The following is a 23659-nucleotide window of genomic DNA, read 5'->3' as shown; positions in this document are numbered from 1 at the left end:
TTAAGAATCACCCATTTTTAGAGCACTTAAAATTCAGAGTTACATAATTCAGTTTATCATGGATGTAGTGAATGCCTGCACAATTTAAAAGCCCTAGCAGCTGGGATTGTCTTTTTCCTTAAAGACATCCAATTGTCAAGGTAGCTTGAAAGAGAGATCCTTACATTCAAGAAGAAACTTTTCACTGACTTCTGGCAGTTTCAGGTTATCTCATCTCCTGGTTAAAGCTTTATGTGGGGAAAAGGATGCATCTTGATATGGGAAAGACTGCTCACCTCTTCAATCATGTCCAGTAATGCTCTGTTACAGTTCTCAAACCTGGATTTCCATGTAGCAGTATCCTTTTCCAGCTTCTTCATTTTCTTTGTCATCTATAGAATCAGGAAGAAAAGCTGAATCACAACAGAAATTCCATGGTGCAGATGAAATTAGGGCAGCCCCTTTATTCAAGTCTTTGGCCCTACTCATAACTCTTCTACCAGCAGCTGTAGTGTCTGTGCTAAGTAATAATTTATGTTAAGGGATGGATTTCATTTTAAGTAGCTGCTATATAACTTTCAGCCTCTAGTCTGTAGTCCCAAAAGTAGAACCAACTGATTATAGCCAACTTCCAGCATACAAACTACCACAAAAACAAAAGGCAAAGCAATGGTGGAATCTTCGTCTCTTTACCCAACCACAGTGTTAGATTGCTGGGAAGTTAAAGATGGGCTCTTCTGAGCCATCGAGGCCAGGCAAGTTCCCCCTGGATTAGGCACCCCTCTATACTACCTCCAAAACACACCACTAGCTAAATAGCACCATTTTCCCTTCTGTTTTCTGCAGACAGAACTCTCTGTGAAGAATCATTAGAGGCTGCCGGGATCAGGGCATGAGGATTTTGAGCCTTGGTGGCAGAGCAGAACGCTGTTAATTATGAAAGCAGGTACAACATGTGGATGGGAATGGGGTTTTAACTCCCATTCATCACAGGAAATAAGAACCCCAGCTCCAAGGAAACTGTTTGTTGGACTGTTTCCATATGGTGGAAAGGGGTTGGTGGGCTTCAGCTCTGCCTACACACTCAGGTAGAAAGATATGTAGCCTATGTCAAACTCTCTGTACCAGTGTCAGTCATCCAGAAGTTCACTCCTGGGAACATGGTCTGATAAATGTGGCTCCAGACTCCCCCTCTGGTATGTCTTAGGGATCTGTACCCAACCACCACATTAGATTTTATGTAAAATGTTTATTCTTCCAGGCATTTTCAGTTTTAGCTAAAACGGAGAGCTTTCTGTGCTCCTTTCTGCTGTTCAGCTTGCAGAGCTGAAATCTAACCTGCTGTCACTTGTGGCTGAGTGTGTCCTAAATCTTATTTCAATGTTGATGAGATTATTCTTCAAAATGTGCAGAAATGGTCCCATCTCAGATAGAATTATTACAGTAAGAAATATCAGAATCTAAAAACAAACTATCAATTACAGAGTTTAAGCATGAGCTCCTACTCACTTTTTCCATCTCCTGTTTGAATGTGGCAAACACTTCATTGCTTTTGGTCAATGTTTTCTGAAATTCTTCAAACCTTTCAGAGTAGAGAGTGATCTGTATTAACAGAGAGAAAAAAAAAAAATCACTCAGTAATTTCAGAACATCCAGGATGGTGAACTTCTACTTTGGTAGAAGATAATAAAATAAGTATTGTGTTTGGACATGGAAATTAGCTTCTGTTTGGAGACCATGAAGCACAAACATCAGGGAAGAGAAACTCTATGCATTTTTTTATGGTTGCAAACTACTATGATTCCTCTACTGCAGAAAGGTAAACTGAGTAAGAATAGAAAGAGCCAGGCAAGTGATTTTAAAAGTACCTGGGAATTATGGATGCCCTGTTCTCCTGAATGTTGCAGCTGTGGTGTCTCTATACAGAGTGCCCAAAAAAAAAGTAATTCTGTAGATATCAAGACTTCTGAAAACATTTTCCTTGGTTTGATCCCTGGCCCACTTCCATGGGCAAGGACTAATCTGAGCTGGTCCAACCACTGATGCTATGCAGGACCATTCAGTGGGATTAACTCAAGGTGGGAGCCAGCGTGAGCAGAGCTGTGCCTGAGCTCTAAGCCTTGCTTCACCATGCAGACATCCCCAAACCCCAGCTTTAACCTGGGGGTTTCAGCCCGGACAGAGGATCTCAATACTGCCTGGCTACCTGGCTGTTCACCTGCCTTGTGGATTACTCCTCCAGCCAGGCTGGGAGCTGGGTGCTACCCTGGCTATGATGCTTTTGATGTCCAAGTGAGCTGGGGGAGAGGCATCCCCACATCACGCTGCCGTCCCGCTCTTCCATCTTTCCACCTGATGGCTCCGGCTGTGGCCAGGAGCTGCACAGGCAGTGCTTGATGTGCTTCACTGGACTCCCCTGTTCAAGAGGAGTGTCTTTCTATGTTATCTGGCATGTAAGCAAAGCCCACCCTTCACTTTCACACCACAGTGACTCTGCACTGGATTCCTTCAAGATGCATCCCTGCACCACAGCCTGAGTGAGCTGAGAGAGCACCTTGTCAGCTCTGTTTTGGACTGCAGCTGTAGGCAAGGCCAACAAAGACAGAGAAAGCCATCCACAGCCAGCCTCTTCTGCCAGTTTCACTTCATGAAGCAGAGCAGAAGAAAGTTCTGTTGCAATGTGGCAGCATTTCAGACTACCAGAGCTCCATATTTTGCTATCAGTTTATACCTGGCAGCCCTGTGAAAGTTCATCTGTGGCTGTATTTTGTCATTATTACTTTTTTTTTTGTATCTAAAATCATCAGATGGTTTTGGGGGAACAAATGTTCTAAAGATCTGAGGTTAGTTTTTCTGTAAGATTTTCTTGTTTTCAACTTTTTCTGGTTGTTTTGTTTGTTTGGTTGGTTTGGTTTTTGTTTTTTTTTTTTTTTTGTTTGGTGGGGCTTTTTTGTTTGTTTGTTTGTTTGGTGGTTTTTCTTCCTTTGGAAAAGAAGACCAGCTCCAGCTTGTTCCCTTCCTTCTGGTGCCAGAACAGTGGTCGGAACCTTCTGGTCCCAGCAGTGTTTAGGTGATCAGACATTTAATCTATCCAGCCTGGGAGCTCTTAGGGAAAGTAATGGTGTCACATGTGGTGGCTGAGGCAGGGTGGGTGCAGAGCATTGGGAGGTTCAAGAGCAGCCTGCAGTATTCCGGTGTGTGGGTGGAAGCTGGTTGCCCTCTCTCTCCACACCAGCAGGGAGCTGGATAAAGGATTATCTAGAAGCTTTTCTTTAGTGTGGTGCCAGCTAACTCACCCCCTCCTCTCATACTTCTGTGCAGTTACTGAGGAAAAGAAGATTTACAGAATGCTGCTAATAGTGGGGTGGCTTTAATTCTGATTTTGAAATTAGGTATCATCAATTATGTATCATGTTCGTTCAAGATAGTTGTTATGGTGCCCCAATGCAAAGTACAGTGGATGTGTTCTAGCTAAGTACAACCTGGGTTGTAAGGGCTTTGGAGGCTGTGAGGAGGGCTCTGGCTTCACCCTACCCCATGGAGCTGGGTGAAGACTTATGGTCTTCATATAGGTTAACCCATACGGAGTGCTCGGTGGTGCCAATATCAGAGCTAGCTGGTGTGGAGCTTGCCTGTCTGAATTTATACAAGGCTGTAGCCAGAGCTGTGACCTAGGCACAAACAAAAACTCAGAGGGATTTGTCTTAGCAGCCCAAGTTCCACAGCCTAAGTGGGACACTGATACCAAGTGTATCAGTGGAACACTGACATTTGGAAGAGATGTCATAGCTCTAAGGAGAAATGCCTGAGCATCCCAAAGCCAGGTGATGGAGCAGGGGTGGGAGTCAGACAACTGAGGCTCCTAGCCCAGGTCTGTTTTAAAAAAACTCACCTCAATTCTGTCTCTGCTTTCCCTTCCAATTTTTGCGTATTGTTTAATTAGGTCAAAAACCTTTAACGTTTGAACAGGGCAAGCTCTGACCTCAGCTGGGGCCCTAGGCAGCACCATAGCACCAAGAACAGCTTCTGCAATTTAAAGCTGAATAATAAAGGAATATTTTCATAGTGTCTGGGAACAGGCTGTGAGAGATGTCTCTCACTAGGAGCATGTACCTGTGCTCCGAGGTCAGGGAGATGAGGACCCCCTTGCTGCATCCAGCAGGACTGTGTGGGCAGGGAGGGCAGAGGCAGCACAGCTGTGAGTGCAAGGCCTTGGGAAGTGGGGGCACCTCAGCATTGCCATGCTGAGAGGGTGCTACAGTGGGGACACCCCTTTGGCCTTGTTATGTTCTTCTTGGTTGCCATGGCCTAGTGGTTGCACTAAAGGTCTCGACTGACTTTTATATTTTTATTTTGTTCCAGTGTGTGAAGCTAAAATAGTCTGCCTAAGCATCATGCCTGGGGAGAGCATGCAGCATCCTGGGAAGCAGCACCACAGTTTGGGTGTACCCCCTCAGATAGTGCCAGATCCCTGTCACCATTTGGAGCGCCAGATTTGGCTCTCTCAGGCACATTGTGCCACCCAGAGACAGGCTGGCATGAACAGGATGTCCCCAGTTCTTTCCAGCTCAAGGAAGCAGTGGGTGTTCATCACCTCCTCTGAAACAGAGTAATATCTCACTGTGAAGGTTATGTTATGGCTTCTCCCTATCTCACTGACCCACTGTCTTCTCTTAAATTTCCATGCATCTGTTCCTCATGGAATCATAGAAATCATAGAAAGTCTTGTGTTGGAAGGGACCCCAAAGACCATCCCTGCAATGGGCAGGGACACCTTCCACTAGACCAGGTTGCTCAGTGTCCCATCCTACCTGTCCTGGAACACTTCCAGGGATGGCACATAATATCTATTTATTGTTTTGTGTTGTTTGCATCAAGGAACTCTTTATGCTCTTTCTGTTCTGCACTTGCACAACACCCTGCATGATAGCATCTGGTCCATGAGGGAGGTCCTTTGGTGCTACCATAGAGGAAATAATAAAAATTTAAAAATATAATACTAATAATGTTATTATTCCCAGCTGAGGTGTAAGTGACAGAGCTCTCACACTTGAGCAACACACCTAACTGCATGTTTCATTTCAGGAAGTGAATCACCTAATTTTTGTCTGTACAAGTCTGCAAGGGGCACGTGTATTCTCAATGCCTTTACAGACTTACTTGACTAGGTTTTTCTGAAAACACTTTTTCTGTTTCAAATGTGTGCCTAATATATTCTAGTCTTTATCAATACCTCCAGTTTCATTAAACTGGCTACAGAGGTCTGCCTGCATATTTTTTTTTTTTCTTCTGGTTGAACATGAAAGTTTAATTAAAACCACTCTGAGAAAATCAGGAGCAGGTTTGCAGTCGGGACAGACTCAGTTTGAGGTTTGATTGCCTTTGAGGTTTGATTGCAGGACCTGTCAATCTATTGTCAGCAGCAGTTTATATGATGTTCTTCAGTGTGCCACTGGCTTATCTCAGCCATTGAATAAACATGTGAAAAACAAAACCCCTCTTAACATGTTTCCAAGTTATCAGTTTAACACCAGTATTTCTTGGCTGCTCAACAGGTAACAATTAGACCATCTGCAAGGGAAAAGCTGGGACAACTTGCCTGTATGATTAACTGTGAGCAAGGGCTAGGAGGGTGCTTCTTGATGGGTGAGGAGATTGGCAGCTGCAAGAGGGGCTGATGGACTGACACCACCTCCCTCAAGGTTCTGCTAGAGGGGAATCTTTCTCACAGACAGGTCAAGGAAGATAAATCTACATAAGTGTTTCTTAAATCTAGAAAAATCTACTGATACTCTCTCCTTTTAATGTCATCTAGTGTTCTCATTCATCGATTCAAGGTCTCACTTGACTATTCAAGGTTGATTGTTGCATTGCTCCCAAAGTGTAGTATATTCTGCCTATTTCTTGGTTTTACTGTCTTTCACTCCAGCTTGACTGCTGGTGTAATTTTGGTGAGTAATTTTATTTTATTGAAAGTTTCAAATTACAATTAAGCACTGAAATTCTAGAGACCCCTTTCTATAAGCCCTTAGTAGACAGAATTCCTGTTAAAGTTAGTGAAAATGATGCTTTTGCACCCCAGTCCATAAAAGCATATGGACACAGCAGCTCCAGTTTGGTAAACATGTTTCCTGATTCATATGTGCTTCAGTGATTTGCTGTATTAGAAACCTGCCTGAAGGGTAGTTATGGTGAATAATTGAGGCACACACGTTGTTCTGTGGTTGAGTACTATATACACTCATAAATCATAGCACATAGAATGATTAGGGTCGGAAGGGACCTTTAAAGATCACATAGTTCAGTCCTCCTGCCTTAGGCAGGGACACTTTTCACTGATCAGGTTGCTTCAAGCCCCATCCAGACAGCCTTGTACACTACCAGGGATGGGGAATCCACAGCTTCTCTGGACAGCCTTTTCCAGTGTCTCACCATCCTCCCAGCAATGCATTTCTTCCTCATATCTAATATAAATCTCTCTTCTTTCACTTCAAAACTGTTACGTCTTGTCCTATCACATGCTCTGGCAAATAGTCTCTCTCCATCATTATAAACCTCTTTTAAATAGCAAAAAATTGCAAAAGGGTCTCCCCTGGGCCTTCTCTTCTCTTCTTTAGACTAAACAACCCACTTGTCAGAGTATGATTTGCAGTATGGGCATTACCTTACAGTTGGCTTGAAAATAACCTGCTTCCTTTGCAATAGTCTATGGGATGTAGAATGAGGCTAGAAGGAATACACAGAGAGTAGTTTGGATACTTTACCTGGAATGTGCCTCATGGGTTAAAAACTGGCAAACAAAGGCACACCATGCAATCACCTCTCCTACGTCACCTGTGCCTGTAGGACAGTCTCTTGCTCCTTTAACATTTTGGCCTGGAGCTTCCATTCTGCAGCTTGGTTCAGGAGCTGTGTTTTGGGCGACAGAGAGAAAACTGTTAGGTCCCTAGTTTATCAGCTGGAAATCCTCATCCTCCAGCTACTCTTACTATGATAAGGAGTGATCTAGCTTTCAGGTGAATATAGTTAGAGCAGTTAGGTAAGACAGAGTATTTTGTATTATCCTGAGATACGGGACAGGCTATACGGGTTCCAAAGGCATATTTGAATAGGAGTTCAAAACCTACTTGGAATTAAGTGTGCAGTACAGCGGGCTATAAGAAGTGTGGTATTTAATCATATCTTCACCAGACTTCTAGAGAATGGTTATGGTACTTTCTGGCATGTTCATTTCAGCACAGCTCCAGCCAAATTCCTGCTCTCCAGTGAATGGCAAACTTCCTTTTGCAATAATGACCATGACTTAGCATGTGGGTATTGTCACAGTCAGACCTGCCTCAAAAAAATCTGCACGTTTTCAGAAAGCCAGTGCATAGTAAATGTCATAAATTTTGTGCTGTCTGTTATCTCTGGGCTCTGTTTGCATTGGCAAGTGGAGAATTCCAGCTCAGGGTGATAAATGTCTCGGGTTAAGTAGGCAGCCCAGGAGGAGCTTGACTGCAGTTTCTTGCCTGGCTGCTCCTGGGAAGGTGTGATTCCCTACTCCAAGGTGATTGGCAAAATCACATTCTGGCGTGCAGGCTGCAGATAGAGCAGGTGGAGGATTGGTTGAGGCTGAATGAATTGTAGCAATGAGGCGTGCAGAGACCTTTCCTAGCTACAGTTCTGAGCCAGCACTTCCACACAGTAGTGCTGTACTAGTAGTACACAGTAGTATTTTAGCAATTGGTTTAATCTGAAAGCAGGGAACATTTACCGAAGTGTTAAAGAAATGTCCCTGTTGTCTACCAAACATTTGTAAAGTGTTTTATTAGTCAGGCCAAATACATTTTAGAAAAATAATGCTAATGATAGCTTGAGAAAGGAGACATAAAGAAGTTATTTTACCACAGGATTTTGCTCTGTTGCATTAAATTGTACTTAAATTGTACTGTAAATTGTATTTAAAATAGCACAGCTGGGCTCTAAAAATATATTGAAAATTAAAAGGATTGTGTACGTCAGTGGATCTTACTTGTACTGGAACTGAAAGGTGAGTAGAAGCACATGCAGAAAATGTATTTGATCCCCAGTAAAAACTTTTATTCTCAATATTTTATTGGAAATAACACATGTAAACTATGCAAATACCACCCGGTAAAAGAGCTGAGGATGAACCCTAAAATGCTGACTGCTTCCAGCTGTTTGTGGCACAGAGACTATCTGAATTAGACATATAAACATATATATATTAGCTCTAGAAAAAATATTTCTTCCATCAATTCTCCCTTTTGATTTGGACGCACTGAATTTTTGCCATCTAAAGTTTCCTAGACAAGAATGTTTTACAGCTCAATTATGAAGAAACGTCGTATTGTATTTGTTTTATACCTGCCTCTTAATATTTATTTTGAGAATTTAATTTGATGTTTGGTTCAATGGAGATAAATCAAGTTCTTGAATTCAGATCTTGTTGATTAAAATTTCAAATAGGTTGTGCCATAGCCAGTAAAAAGAGCTGGTGTGGGTTAAATGAGCATCAGTTCATTCATTTATTTTCTCGGAAGAGGGTATGCTTTACATATGTAAAAAAAAAATCAATTTTTTTAAAGTTTTGATGAAATCTGGATTTTTAAGTTTCACCTTTCTTTGATATCTACTTTTTTAGAGTGCTTTTTAGAATTTATAGGGTTTGAATGATTTAATGAAAAGTCATTTGAAAACCTTCAGAGCTACCCAGTCTCTATACCAGTCATTGCTTCCAAGAACTGGGCTTTTATCTGTATTGCTTTAATCTCAGCTAGGGTTACCTCCATACGCACTGTGACTGGAATAATTAAAAGATCCCACCTCCTGCACCATGTCTTTGGCCGCAGCGTAACAGATGAACAGAGAAGGCAAAGAAATATTGCTTCTTTTGCCTCTTAATGAAATCCCTCTCTCTTATTGACCCACATAGCTTCTGCAGTCAGTAAAAATCCAAGAGTTAATAAACTCTTCTGTAATGGAAGCAAGCCACAGAGAGGCTTGCTCAAATTAGCACGCATTCTTATGCAGCCTGAGGTCATCTGCAAACACCAAGCTGGGAGAAAACGAGTCAGAACTGATACATTTATTAATAGACTATGAAGTGGTAACAAGGAGGCTGAAGTATCAAGAAATGAATAAATATTGCATGTGGTGTTTACAGAGCAGCACTTTAGTGAAGCGTGGTGATGCTACACTGTATTTATTATTAGAGCTAGGATAGCTGCTGGAGGCCCAGACAGTCACAGGGGCTGGCTTAGTGAAAATGAAGCTTCGCTTTTTTGCTGTCAGACTTGGTAAATTACAATTATATAGAAATCTGACCAATACCTTGCAGTCATATACTTGAAAGCCTCAGACACTTTAAACTGCAATTAATTGCACATCAAAGTTTGTATTAGAAGTGCTGAAAATATTTGATATGGGGGAGAGGATGTCCAAGAAGTGCTGACCAGTTCCAGGATGGTGGTAAAATTGCATCCTTTGGTCAAGTTGACATTTGTGAAAGCCATATTATGAGCCATTGCTGATTAAATTCAGAATCACATTCTTTGACGCATGTGTAGAGTGAATGGTGCAAGAAATGAGGTCCTTTTGAGGTGTACAAACTCTGCAAGAGGGGACATCTCTCCTTGCCTAAATCTAAGCCTAAAACTAACCCTAACCCCACGCACCTAATCCTAACCCTAACCCTATCCCATAATAATATTTGAAAAATTAAGTAGTTTTGCACGGGGGCAGAGATTCCCGCATGGAAGAAGTGCATGGGAAAGCATCAAAGTGAGCCTTCAAAGAGTAATCAAATAGATAAAAGAATACAATTATTTTCATTTAAGAACATTTACAAAATCCTGCAGCAAAGGTCATGCACAGGGATGAGAAAATTCTATGGAGAGAAAGGTTCTGAAAAGTGTTCTAATTTTGCACATTACTGAGCTGGAGAGAGTTACAGCTGAGTGAGAAAATCCATCAAAAGCACCTTGATTTCATACATACATGTATATACATTACTCCCACAGACCCTAGCACAATAGCTGGGTGGGTGGGACTAAGATCACATCAATAGGATGGAGGTGGGAGTCAAGTGTAGGCCAGATCTCTGGGTGTTCGGCTACCCGTGATGAATCGTGACATGCTTAATTATGCCTTGACTCATTGCATGGCTTTTGGCCTGAAGTTCTGCAGCTAAATCTACCTTGCTTGGAGGTGATGTTAGCCATACATCACCAGCTTACCTCAAGGGCAGGATTTTTAAGCATTAATTTGGACAATGGGAAAAATATTCTTTGTACACTGTGCATGCTATTATACACCCACTGTGTAAAGGTTTTGTAGTGTGTTTTCAAACCTGTTATTTCATACACACAGCAAAGCCAAAAAGAAAATCTTCCACTCCCAATTGTAGACAGTGATGACTTTCAGTGCTTTAAGAGAAATGAAAATACCAAAACTGCATTTCTGGATAATGCACACAAAGAAGTTTTGACTAAAACAGGGACAATCACAGGTGACAAGCAGCCCCAAAACTCATGTTCTGAGATGTGCAGCAAGAAAGATCATTGACACCATATGCCAGTTTTCCACAGAGCCAATGCCTGGTCTTTTATGTCTTCTGTTTTGAGGATGTTTTTTCTCCCAGTATCTGAAATCTGGTACTCAGTAGCAGAACTCCCAGTGACAGCAGTAAAGTAAGCCCATATTTGCCTTGCCATTGTAAGTGATTTCTTGGACATGTTTACTGGAGTTTAAATCTGCCAAGAATCAGTGGTTATGAATGAAATTTTGGGGTTTGGCTTTATGTAGGTGTCAGAGTGAAATGGAATAAGTCAGCTGGACTACAAATTGTCATGCAGTGATATGCACATCTGCACAGAGAAGCCCCAACTCCTTTTTACCCTCGCTCTTTAGCTGGGAGTAAAGCTGAGCAGGAGTGGGTGTTCCAGCTTCAAGATCAGTGTAGAGAAAGAGAATAAATGCTCTTATGGGCTGTTTTTGGTGAGAGGTGTATGCTGTGTTTCCCTTGTGCCCTAACCACAGGGCTTAGAGCCCAACATTTTCATCCATATTTTAAGATACTCATTAGCCAGACTTGTGCTAATAGATCTGTTCCCAGATATGGGAAAAGAAATGTCTTCTCTTTAGAGCTCTCTCATGCTGCTCCTGAGCTAGCTGGAGGACTAGTGAAAGCTAAAGCTTTCTTCCAGCTAATGAGAGCCTGTCACTCCCTCTGAGAGCTGCTGCCTCCACTGAGAAGAGGGACCATGTGCCAGCGTTGAACTCCGATCCTTTGTAGATGTGAGGATTGCTATGAAAATACCAGGCAGTCTGAGAAAATTAATTTTAGTCTGATTGAGTCACAAAATGTGTGAGACTACAGATGGAGGAGTGTCCTCCTCCCATCACAGCTGTGCCTGCAAGGGACATCCCTCCTGGACCTGTTTTTCCCTGTCCCCTTGCTAGAGATGTCCCCTCCACCGGAAAGGGAGGAAGAGCAGACAAAGCTGCTGCCCACCTAAAAGAGGCACTGGCAAACCTATATAGGGAGGTAAACAGAGAAGGGGAGGTTTTGTCATATCAAGTGCTTCCTGTGGACTTCCTCACTGGCAAAACTGGACCCATGGCAGGATGCCTGGGGAGGCTTTGAATCTGGGGGATTTCACTTCAATCCCACATTCTTGGGCTCCTCTCTGATGGTTTAGATGTGTGCATTTATCATGTGGGGAGATGGAGTATCAAATACCAGAGAAAATTGAAAACTAATGGCATCACCTGACCCAACATCACGATGCACCAACTGCACAATAACAGTGAGCTAGCTGGAGCAGCCTGGGCTCTTACCCACTGCTCTGCAGTGTGCTTCTAAAACTGTTAATGCTAATGCAAGCAGCCTTCCAGAGGCTGTTCCTTTGCACTGAGCATTGATGGTAGCTATAAAAACTTCTCTGCTACTGTAGCCCAGATTGGACCTGAAGAACCAATATATTATTGAAATAGCATGCAGGGCTTGTTTTGGCCTAAAGTTAGATAAAAGACAGACAAATTAGAAGGATAGGTACATATTCCTTCTCTTTCTGATGTCGCTCCTCGGCTTCCTTCATCATTTCCTGAGACTGTTCCAACTTGGCATCCACCAGTTTCTGTTGAAGTTCTCTGTGCTTAAATATTTTATCAAGGTGCTGTAAAAAAATAAATTCTGCTGAATGTGCAGGTTTAATTATCTTACATAGACCTTCATGCTCGTACATGTACAGCTATTTACTGGAACACTTATATGGCAAAAACATTGCAAAACAAGAAGACACCCAATCTATTGCAATTGCTAAAAAATTACAGCTCTGATAAGAACAAACTATGCCAGAATTAGCATGGGAAGGGAAACTGGTGTACATTATCAATTTTGATTTATTGTAGGAAAAAAAAAGCGTTAGCATTTTTGCCACTTCTAGGGTCTACATATGAAGTCATCAATATAATCTAATATGACTGAAGATCAAATAATTGCTCATCGATAATAAATATGCTGGGGACACACCTTTTCTGAGCTGTTAAATGGCTGGTGGATCTAAGCCACAGTGTGGACAATGGTGTAGACACATTGCACCTGCAGTACTTGGGAGCATGTGCACAGCCCATGACATCCCCTTTGGTCTGGCCACACCTGCACAGTGTGGGCTTGGAGGCCTGGGTGACAGTAAATGAGTGGGGATCTGGAGATCAGACCAAGCAAACCAGAGGCCTCCTCTAGCCTGTAAAATATCTGCCTCCATGGTGACCTTCAGGAGATGAATGTTGCTGATAGCCTTCTTCACTCTTAATTCACTCAGATAAAATTCATAGGAGCAATTATTCTGAGTGTGTCCCTCCGGTTCACATTTTCTTCTCATAGATACCACAAGATAGGGGTGTACATTTCCTTCATTTGGTATAAGACTTCATACATGATTCAACAGATTTGGAAAAGCAGGTATTGTATCAGTAATTTCAGGTTGTAAAGACAGATTACTTATGTTTTATTTAGTATGATAATGTTGTCTGATTGCACTGAGTCTCACAGTAAACATATTTAGAAACTATAAAAAGACCCATTGTGATATTTGTTAGTGTTTGTCATTAAAAAAAAAAAAAACAAAAAACATTAGTTTGGGATTTTACTGGAGGATTTTTTTGGTGTCAAAATTTTCTGGCCAATTCCAATGTTTACAGAAAGAATAATTTCCCATCTATCTATTATCTGCTACATCTTAGTGAGCATTTTGCCTGCAAAAAAATTCTATTTCAATTCAAAGGGTCTCCTGTATCTGTCATCCTAATTTTCTGCTTTGGGGGAGGGGTCAAATAGTTTACATCAGAGCCCTTCTCAGCAACCTGCTTCTGGAGGGAACAAAATATATTTGTTGTCACCTGCAGAACAGGCTGTCCAAAGAAATGGGAGCTGGGATGTGCTCAGTGGGAGCTTAGTGGGAAGGACGAAGGGGATGCTAGGGGAGGTCCCCAGGGATTTGGGGGAGCTGTGATGGGGCTGGCAGATGGCACGTCTTGCTGCTTGGGTGCCTCAGCCCCTCTCCCCACAGCGGCAAGGCTGCCGTGGCTGCCACGGGCAGGGCGCTGTCCTACACAGTTCCGTAGCCGCAGAGACCGGAGGGCTTGCTGCAGGCATAGTCCTGCTCAGAGGGCAAAGCTTGGTGGCGACTGCCCTTGTTACCTCTGTGAGACACTCCACTAATGGCCAGGCTGCTGGTCGTGCTTCCTGCCTTCCCTGGGACAGCCGGGTGTGCTGCGTGTCCCAGCCAGCAGCCAGGGCATTGCTCACCTCTTCCCGCAGCTCATACTGGTCAATGATGCTCTTCAGCTTCTCTGCCAGCTCCGTGTTCTCCTGGCAGAGCTTCATGTTCCTCTCACTTTGCTGCTCGATCTGAGCCTGGATTTCACTCAGTGTGCCCTGGAAGTGATTAGTTATTTCTTTCCTCTTCTCATCTTCCTCCCGTGCCCGCTGGATTGTTTCCTCCTGTTGTTAAATGGGAGAGAACAGAGTAAGTGAGAGACATAATGAGCAGTTCCAGAAAAATACTGTTTCAGAGTAGCATAAGGCTTCCCTTTGAAGGATTATATGTGTTTGCACTCCTCTTTGGAGATTTTCTTGCTTTCATCTGCTCCAACATTAGGCATGATTCTAAATTTACAGAGCAAATTACACAGTGGCTTTGAAAAAATTAGGGAAATAAGAATTTGCATTTATAAAGATGGATGTAGAGCAGAGCTTCAGATCAAAGCAAGCCTGAAAGAGAGGACATGCATGCATGTCTTGCTTCATGATACTGCATCACAGCTTTTGCTTTGGAAGAAGATATTTAGTGGAAGCAGTCAAAAGCTCTTTTATCAAAATTCTCTTTAACTGAATTAAAAAATCACCCTTTAAAATGCCTCCTTCTAACAAGGAATCTTCATATCAAATTCATGGCCTTTGGGATTTAAATTTTTAAGAGAAATCCATCCTTTTCTGAAGAAATTCTTCCAATTTCTCAATTTTCCTTCCCTAACTTTTTAACTGACATGAACATTTGCACTAATTTACTAGCTAGTGGAATCAAGGAAAGCCTGTGGGCTGTTTCCTACAGAATCAAAGCAGACATTCTGATTTATTTTTTTTCCCTGTTATTGAAGTTCTGGTTTGGATTTGTTTATATGAAAGACAATGCAGAAAGAATCTGGATTTATTGCTTTGCATCCAGAAATACAGGCTATTTTTATTCCTTCCTCATTTTCTTCCAGGACAGTCTGCCCTTCTGGGGAATGTAATCCTGATATAGAGTGGCTAGGACCATATCTGCTGTAGTTACAAATCATGCCAGGACCATGTTAAGAACTCACTCCACAGCATGCAAATAGCATACTCTAATAAGGTTTCAAGTAGCATAGTAATTTGCATAAAAATCTCTGATAACACTGCATATGGATATTTTCTATAAATATATTTGAATAAAGCCTTAGCCAACTCTAATAAGGTATAATTTGTATCATGAATGTGACATAGCAGGTGTTGATTCAGGCCCTGCTCATAAAGCAAGGTGAATACCAGATGACCCAATTTCTGCTTGGCATGTACAACACGAGCCTGATCTAGGACAGCTGCTCTTCAAGGTAGGGCATGTTTGTCCTTTTGCTGTCCAGGGAGCTATAGAGATGACAGCGCCTTGGATGATGGAAGAAAAACAATGGAGCCATTAATAATACCCTTGTGCACAGAAATCACCATGGAGCCCTGCTGTGCTCTGCAGTTCACACAAGAACCTGTGTGCATACTCATAAACAGAGTAATACAAAGTGTGAGCCCAGAAGGACTCTCTCTCCTAAGAGGAAGGAAGAATTCCATGAGGAGCTGGGCAAATGACTTGGGGGTTGAGTCCTGGTTCAGTACATGGCATGGAAATTGGACACATGGAAAATTTGCAGCAAGATGAAAGAGAAGCTCTCCAATTTTTTTTTTTTTTTTAGCTGGTGAGAATGATTTTGAAACATTTTTCTTGACCAACAATTAAGTGGTTTGTAGGTATTTTTTGTTTATATCTTTTTAGCAGGAGAATGCTCTTCCAAAGTAAAGTTAAAAACACTGCTCAGAAGATGTTTTAAATCTAGTCCTTTAGCATTACCAAAAGGAAACATTTAAATTTCTTTTGAAAGGGTATGTTCACAAACAATGTCATCCTTTTTATTTTTGTTTGAAACTGTTCCAAATTTAACTTGAATTCCTAGGCAGTTTTGGTTAAGTCAGAACTCCATTTTATCTCTAATATACAGTTTAAAAAACTCCTCATACCTCTTAGTTCTCCATTACATAGGTGAAGCCCTGAGCAGATAGAAGGTGCTTCACTTCCAGAAGTCAGAGTGAGAAATTGAACTTGCATGTCTGAAGTCCTATTTCTATGGCTACAAAACATCCTTCCTCAAAAATATTTTGTTTCAGTAGACCAAGTAGTGTTATAACATGTCACTACTGTGATTTAAAGCTCTCTAGAGGAAAAAGTCCATATGAATATAAAACGAAGAAAGGTGGATTGTGCGTATGTCACACCAAACAGTTCTAGTACAAGGTGAAAAAAGACATCCTGAGACTACCAATCATGCAAATGTAAAAAACCCAACCCTTTGTACATGTGTTACTCAGAAGATCTTATTTCCTGCTCTTCTGAGGTAGAAAAATTATACAATACAGAGCACAGAGACAATACAAAGATTCAAGGTTAAAGACACTGACCCAGCAAGCATTTATTTGCAGGATGCAGTATTTCTCTGTATCTCTTCTGCTTTGGAGAAAAATATACTTGAGAAGGATGTTTGCTTGGGGAGGGGGGTGGGTATGTGTCCTGGGGAGCTCCTCAGGGACCCTCATTAGTTAAATCCTTGAGATCCCAGCCACAGATTAAGGGTAGGTGTGGGTGAGGGGAGCTGGCTACAGCACTGTGCAGAGACCAGCCATAAACTCCTGTTCTCTTTTCTCTGCCCCTTCTGAACATTTGCACTCCATGTTTACCCTTTCAAACATATATTCTTGTGTCCTAGTGCAATATTGCTTTTGCTCTCATGTTTTGCTGCCAAGAATGTAAGAATGTATTGAGTAAAACCTTGTTAAAATTAAGACAGGATATTTTGCAGTTTGGGATTTAGCACAGGAATGTGAGATTATTTGCAAATAGAAGAATGTGATTGACACTGGAATTGTTCTTGTGCCTCTCTGGGGCAGTTCCAGAAGACTATTGGTCTGCTGAAGCCATATCAGCCTTTTTTCCATATGAGGAATGCTTTTTTTCAATGAACTGTGCTCTTCATTCCCAGACACCACGGTCTGAGCCAGTTTGGAGCTGAGCCCATAACTGAAGCTGTTGACTTTTGTGACATTTGTATGAAAGTCATTGCTTAATGCCTGGTGGCAGGAAGGACGAGGGACCTGAGATGCTCATTTCACTACAAGATGCTAAATAGCTACCAAACTGTCAGATAATTGGCAGAACACAAACTCCATGCAGAGAAATGAGTTGCTGTTGCTCTTAGCAGAGCTGCTCTTTATTGCAGTGGGAACACACTACACTATTTTACAAACCTTTATTCTGTTTTTCTTGGAGGGAGAATTAAACATCTGTGTAACTGCAAGGAAATAATCAAAATAGCTGGACTGTATGTAAGTGAGAATTTGAGGCTGGTATCCAGTCCTAACCAGAAATTTTTCTTCTTTGATCTGCCCTGTGGATTTTCAATGCAGCTCTGCATTGCATATTCATCACCACTTGGCTGCACGGATCTGCAGTTAATGGGAATTCCACACACCAGATGAGTGAAGATGACATTTACATGACGTGATGTGCATATAATGTACCACATGGTAAGTCAGAGGGGGTTTCTGATCTGGGCAGGCCAGGTTTCTCCTTTGCTATTGGAATGACACAATTGCCTAGTTTCTATTTTCCATGTTTTGGAATATAATCAGAGGTGCTAATCTCAAGAACTAAAAAATTATGAACCAGCTTCTCTGTCCTGCCAAAACCAAAATAAAAATATTTAAGCATCAGGTTTTAAAAATAACATTTGATGGATTTTCTGATTTTGGGCCCTCTCAGTACAGGCATAAGTGAAAGAAAATTGCACTCAAATAAATAGAACATGAGTTTCTGGACATTCACAGATTTCCAGGAGCTAAAGCATAAAGGCAAATATTCCAAGAACTATGCTAAAATTCTTAGAGAGACAAAACTGGATAAAGATAATGAATGCCTTTGTTTATTACTTTATTCCTCATGCATTCTGCAAATGTATTTAGTCTTACTGTCTTATTTAACTTTGGGTTTTTTTCTACAATGATAGCACAGGAACCAGAGGAAAGACAGTATTCTGGGTTTTTTAAAAGGTCTCCAAATTCTTAGAAAGTCGTGATGAAAATTTGAACACTTCTTCCTAATACCAGATCACCTCAGGTACCTTCCCTGGCTCACCTGGAATAGACACAGATTAAAAATAAGAACTGAGTCTGAAATTTATAGATTTATTTAGAGAACCTAGTCACAAAGTAAAGCAGTCCAACAGGTGAAAAGATATTGGAAAGAGACTTTCCTAATTGTAAAGATGAAATGTGTAATGAAGTATTTATATACAAAGAGAAAGGAAAAAAGTCATTCTCTCTAGTAGTAAGATTCATAAGCATAAAGTAGCTGGGAAACTGCATGAGGAATTCAACAAAATTTGTTCCAAATATGTTTTCCAAATAGAACTAGTTTTTTCTCTATAGCCCAGTCTGCACTGATTTGTTGCACTGATATGATTTGTTTAGAAATATCAGTTAAGGCTATGCAAAGCACTATACACTGTATTCTTAATTCACTTTAAAAGTGGCTTGTATTTCTTTTGAAAGATTTTACACACAGATGGCCTGGTAAATCACTGTAGATCAATATAGAGAAATAGCTCAGGTCTAATACAAATGACAAGCACAAATTTAATTTTCACTACCAGTTCTGCATGACCATAACTGAGCACAGTGAGTCTTGCTGCTAGCTTCCCTATCTGTTAAACTGCTTTTATCCTTCTGCTAGTGCACAGTTTGAGTGTATGTGTGCCTATTCCCTCTCCCAGCTGTATTCTTACCAGCACACAATGAAAGACAGAGCAAGACCCTGAAGGCCCACTCCTGAGCCAGTGGAAATGAATGAAAATGAATTACCATTTCTAGAAGTTATATCAGGTAGAATTCTTGCTGCTGACAGTTCAAATGTGTAATTCTATACATAACTATATCGCCATAAAGAAAGGGTTTGAATGGATCAAACAGAGGCCTTTTGTATACTAATACCAACTCCATCACTAACATGCACTCAGAAAAAAAGGACAATCACAACAGAAATATGCTTCTTGAACATACATTTTTTTCAAGGAGCATAATCATATTATACATTTCACATTTAAATGGCATGATGCACCAAGCAATTGGCAGACATGGCATGTGGATCCCAGCCTTTTGACACTCCTGAAAATTTCCTCTTTGAACTGATTCTTGTAATCCAAACAACTTCCACAAATAATGTTGGCATTCTTTCTGTCTTGACGTTTGGTGTCATGAGGCAAACCTCACGACTGACTGACCCTCACAAATTACTTGAAAAAGTCCAAGTGCTCGAATTACATGAAACCCCCCCCCCTAGCCTCCTCTGAGTCCACTGGAGCAAAGCTGGTGTTCCTGTGATTCTGTCCATGCATGTGCATTTGCATCTGCACTGTGAGGGACCTGGTCTGTTAGCACTGCTGCTCTTCTCTGCACTGAGCTTCTAATAATGCAAGGAGGGCATAGAGATAGTGTGGGCAAACTCAGTGTCCAAAAGTGCTGGGATATTTCCAAATGAGGAATAAAGGGGTCTTGGTGTAAATGGACTTCAAGATTAGAGTGTATATATAATTATATATTGCTTGTGAAGATGTAAAATTCTCTTTGATTTGGCACTAGAGGGAAATGGGAAGGTGTCAACATCTTCTTCCCCCCCACCACTGGGTACTGTGATAAGGCTCCCACTCACCTTGAGGTTCTTGTTGTGCCTCTGGAGCTCTCGGCACAGGCTCTCGAGCTTGCTGCGGGCGAGGATGGCTCGGCTGTGCTCACTCTGCAACTGGTCCTTCTCCTTGGTGATCTGGGCCTCCCTCTTCTGTAGATACTTCAGCTTTTTCTGCTCGGCACGATGTTCTTCCAGCTGGGCAAAATGGGGATTAAAATGGGGAAATTGATTAAAATGAAACAAAGAGGGATAGAAAAGAAAAGAAAATGAGCTCTTTTGGTTTGGGGAAAGTCTTCACACTCTCTTAACCTCTTAGGAAATGATTTGTATTTACCAGCATTAATGGGAGAGGAGAGAGGAACCTGGACACTCCCAAGCCTGCTTGCTGCAACAGTCCCAAGTATGCTGTACTGTGGGTGGGTGAATATAATTTTTAACACTCTTGTCACACCATTTTAGCTCTTCCTTCTTTGGTTTGAATTTCTTTGAAGGACATCTGGGAGGTTTTTATTTTTGTTTCAACATTTGGAACTAGAGCAGTCAGTAGTGCTTTATGTGATGAGATTTCTCCAGATCATAAGGTAATACAGTAGTTGCTCACTCTATTTTACAGTTTCCTGAAAAAGAAGAAGTTTCCTAAATACCCAGGAACCTGCTGGAAAAAACAACAAAAGAGGTTCTGGAGACCAGGAATGCTGTTTGTGTGGGGGCTTTGTTGCTGATCAAGGAGAATTCTCTTCAGGGAAGAGTTTCCCAAAATGACATGTGCTTGTCAGGCTCCCCTGGCTCACAGGACCATGTGGGAGCATCTATCAGTTGTGTTTCTGGAGGTCTTGTCATCAGTGGGGGTGGGTCATGGTGAATCAAACCTCTTTTGGGCTCTTTATGTCCATGTAATTCCTGGAGGAAACACGGACAGTCCCTGATGTTCCCCTGGGAGCCTGCTCTTCTGTAGGTGCATGGCTCCTGCCTCCCCTAGAAGGCTGGTAGGGAGACAGGTGTATTTGGAGGGGGCAAAGTGGACCAGCAACAAAATTGCTAATAGTAATCCCTGCACAGTCTGGTCATTTCTTTTGATACATGTTTATCACTGGATGTTTGGAAAAAAATTCCTGTACTGTAAATTAACACCCTAATGGTAAGGTCAAAGAACCCTTTCACCTCTGAAGCTTTTAATGATTTCATCTCCTGTTCCAACACACAATAATCCTCCTCACTGTATCACAGGTGTGCATACATTGCAAGGCATTTCTGAATTCCAGATGTTTTCTGATTGAAAAACAGTAGCACATGAGCTTAAACATGCAAACCTTAATAACAGTTGCTGTTAAGACTACATTATCTAATAATATGGTACCACTTGTACTAATTATTAACCCCAGTATGACTGGGAAAGTCTGTGACCACTGGGGAATGATGTGGGGCTCTAACAAGACAGTCAACAGCATCATACTTTACCCTTTCGTCTGTTTTTTGCAGATGTTCAGAAATTTATGCTTACAGTAGAGAGCTCTGCGTATTAGTAATCAAATCACAGCTAAGTGTACCACAAAACAATGCTCTCACCAGCTTGGAGTATATTTACAGTTTATGTCCAACTTTTAACATGTGCATTGTCTATTTTTACTCCTGTAGATCACAATAAGGGCTTTTGCATCTAATCAAGCTGCACTAGCTGAAATAATTTTTCTAGTATTGTAGGAAAAAAATTACATTTCTGTAATTAAGGCTGAGATTTTTTTCCTTCATAAGCTTGTTTTTGTCCACTTCCCCTTTCCATTGAAAAACATAAGAAGTGTTCTTTTTGCTTCACATTTTGCGTGCACAGCCTGTGCTCAGTGGATAATGATTTATCCAAATTTCACATGATTCACTCAAACTGTGCTTGAGGTAGGGGGCTCAGAAGAAAGTCGGTCTTAATCATGATATGAGAAGTTTTCCAAGCATTTTTTGCTTTTTGTTTCCCCATTAGTATTACGTGCACTGGAAACTTATATTTCAAAGTTCTTAGGAATATCTAAGACATGGTGTTACTTTTGCACTGAAAAAGGCAATTCACTGGTAAATAGGAATGCCAAAAGGGTCCCCAGTGATAATTTTTTAAGAATAATTAATGAAATAGAAGCTAAAATTAACTGCAAATAGAAGGAATTATGATTTTTGAAAGCTGATCTAGAGAAATAAACAGTCAATTTAGGAAAAAAAGGTTTTATCTTGATTCCACTGCAGACAGTGACAGAGCTCATATTTATTAGCATAATGTTCTTGCACCCACCCAGCACTTCTGATACTCTCAAGACCTCTAAGAATAAGCCAGTTACAAACAATTCTGCAACAGCTGTTTGTAGGCAAAAGCTGTAGTAAACCACAGTCTGCTTTACTAACCCAATACACTGGATTTAATGAATGAAGTGTTCTCTGTTGGCGAGTAGCGTGGCAGAGCTTGTGCCCAAATGGCTGCGCTGTCTTGCTTCCCCATCCCCGCTGGCATGGCTTCTACCTTCACCTGCCCCTGCTCCAGCCTGCTGTGTGCACACAGTCGTACGGACTGGGCCAGGGCATGGGCTGGCAGGGAAATAACACATTGCTGGGTGACTGTGGGGAAGGGTTGGTGCTGCATTGGGACCCGAGGACTAGGAACCTCTGCAGCCACAGTCAGCCCCAGCACTACCTAAAGCAGGGGAAGCCACTGCTAGCACATCTGTCACACAGCTACACCTTCCCTTGGGCTGAACTGCAACAAGTGTTTATGTCACCACACAGCTCACCAGACCAGGGAGCTGATCTGGCTGGAAAACAACTCAGCAAAAACAAGACGTGATCTGAAGTGTGTGATGGGGATGGACAAGGGGGAGCAGGGAGAGCAGCCACAGCTACAGCCAACTGCTGACAAGCCATAAATCACACTGTGTCCCTCAGCTGCTCTGAGTGAGCAGGGTAAGGCTGTCTTCAACAAGGTTTTAGTTGTATTTACTGAATGATTTATTTTAGTGACATTGCACAGTATGTCAGAAACAAGTGTTCAGTATTTTTGTTTTAGCATCTTTCTCCTGCATGGGCTACTGGCAATATGGCCTCTGTTTTATACAGTACTCCAATGCCATTTGAATGCAGTGGAGAGTACTCTATAGAGGAAGAAGACCTATTTCAGTTAATCCGTGAGCATGAAGTCCCTTTAAGCATGAGATAAACTATGAACAGCCTGAGCCAAATTTATGAAATCAGAGGATTTTACATGAAAAAAGTGACAGCTAAACTTCGCTTCACATTATGATGAGACATGGACACATCTGTGCATAAAACCAATTACAGAGTTCATGTTCTGCTTCACACATTTTTCAGCACTCCACAAAGTGTAAAATGCTGAAGCCTTTTCATTTGTAAGATTTCCACATCTTATGGTCATATAGTCCTTTGACTACACAGAAAAAAATCCCTTCATCTGGAAATAACCCATCTTAAGTGCGGGAAGAACAGTCAAGTAGGTGGCATTGTTACAGGGGTGACATTATGGTGGCAGAGGCTTTGACTCTTTATTTCATTGTGTTGTGGCTTCTCTTACAAGTAGTCTCAGTTGTCTATTATCTGCTTCCTAATATAGGAAGCTTTATACTAAGTCCTGTAGTATTTTCATTTTGATGAAATCACCAATACATAATTTAAAGCAATACCCACAACAGAGGCATGCAAAACTCCTTGCAGGAGGTGAAGGCAGGAGTCTAGACACCAGTCTCCAGTGTGGGTCAGTTTGGTAGATTTGCCTTAAAGTACAAATATTCTGTCTTATCAACTTTTTGACCTAAGTCTTGTTTTCCTCACTTTTAACTTTTTTTCTCTTTTTCACCCACAATTATCTGACCATGACAATTGTTCTGGGATTCACTTATCAGGACAGACACTACTGCTACATGAGGTTTGACCACGCTGCATGTCATGTATTTTTTATACCTTCTTGTATAGACAGTTCGTACAGAAAAGAGCCAGTGCAGTACTAACCAGCTCTGCATACTTCTTAAACAACAGGTCCAGCTTCTCTTCTGGAGTATTCAGCTTATTCAAACTCTGCATCAGTAGGGTGGCTTCTTTTCCTTAGAAAAAAAGAAACAGATTTGATGCTAGAGGTGGTTTGTAGCTGATGTACTATT

The 23659-nt window shown here is 41.5% G+C and overlaps 1 protein-coding gene across 2 annotated transcripts in view; it reads right to left on the bottom strand.

Moving 5' to 3' along the window:
• TXLNB (taxilin beta) overlaps positions 1–23659 on the bottom strand; it is a 36335-nt gene that overhangs the window by 4828 nt on the left and 7848 nt on the right. For both annotated transcript variants that reach the window (XM_042017042.1, XM_042017043.1), the window contains 7 exons: positions 23511–23602; positions 19539–19709; positions 13796–13990; positions 12042–12161; positions 6814–6888; positions 1489–1581; positions 276–371 (listed from right to left, as the gene is read on the bottom strand). In XM_042017042.1, the coding sequence (XP_041872976.1) occupies positions 276–371; positions 1489–1581; positions 6814–6888; positions 12042–12161; positions 13796–13990; positions 19539–19709; positions 23511–23602 (842 nt within the window). The remainder of the gene's footprint in view (positions 1–275; positions 372–1488; positions 1582–6813; positions 6889–12041; positions 12162–13795; positions 13991–19538; positions 19710–23510; positions 23603–23659) is intronic.

The sequence above is a fragment of the Corvus kubaryi genome, unplaced genomic scaffold (genome assembly GCF_017639235.1).
Source record: "Corvus kubaryi isolate FWS band 111438036 unplaced genomic scaffold, C.kubaryi_AGA036_p1.0 split3-73, whole genome shotgun sequence".
Classification (NCBI taxonomy): Eukaryota; Metazoa; Chordata; class Aves; order Passeriformes; family Corvidae; genus Corvus; species Corvus kubaryi.
This window is presented reverse-complemented; position numbering and strand designations above follow the sequence as displayed.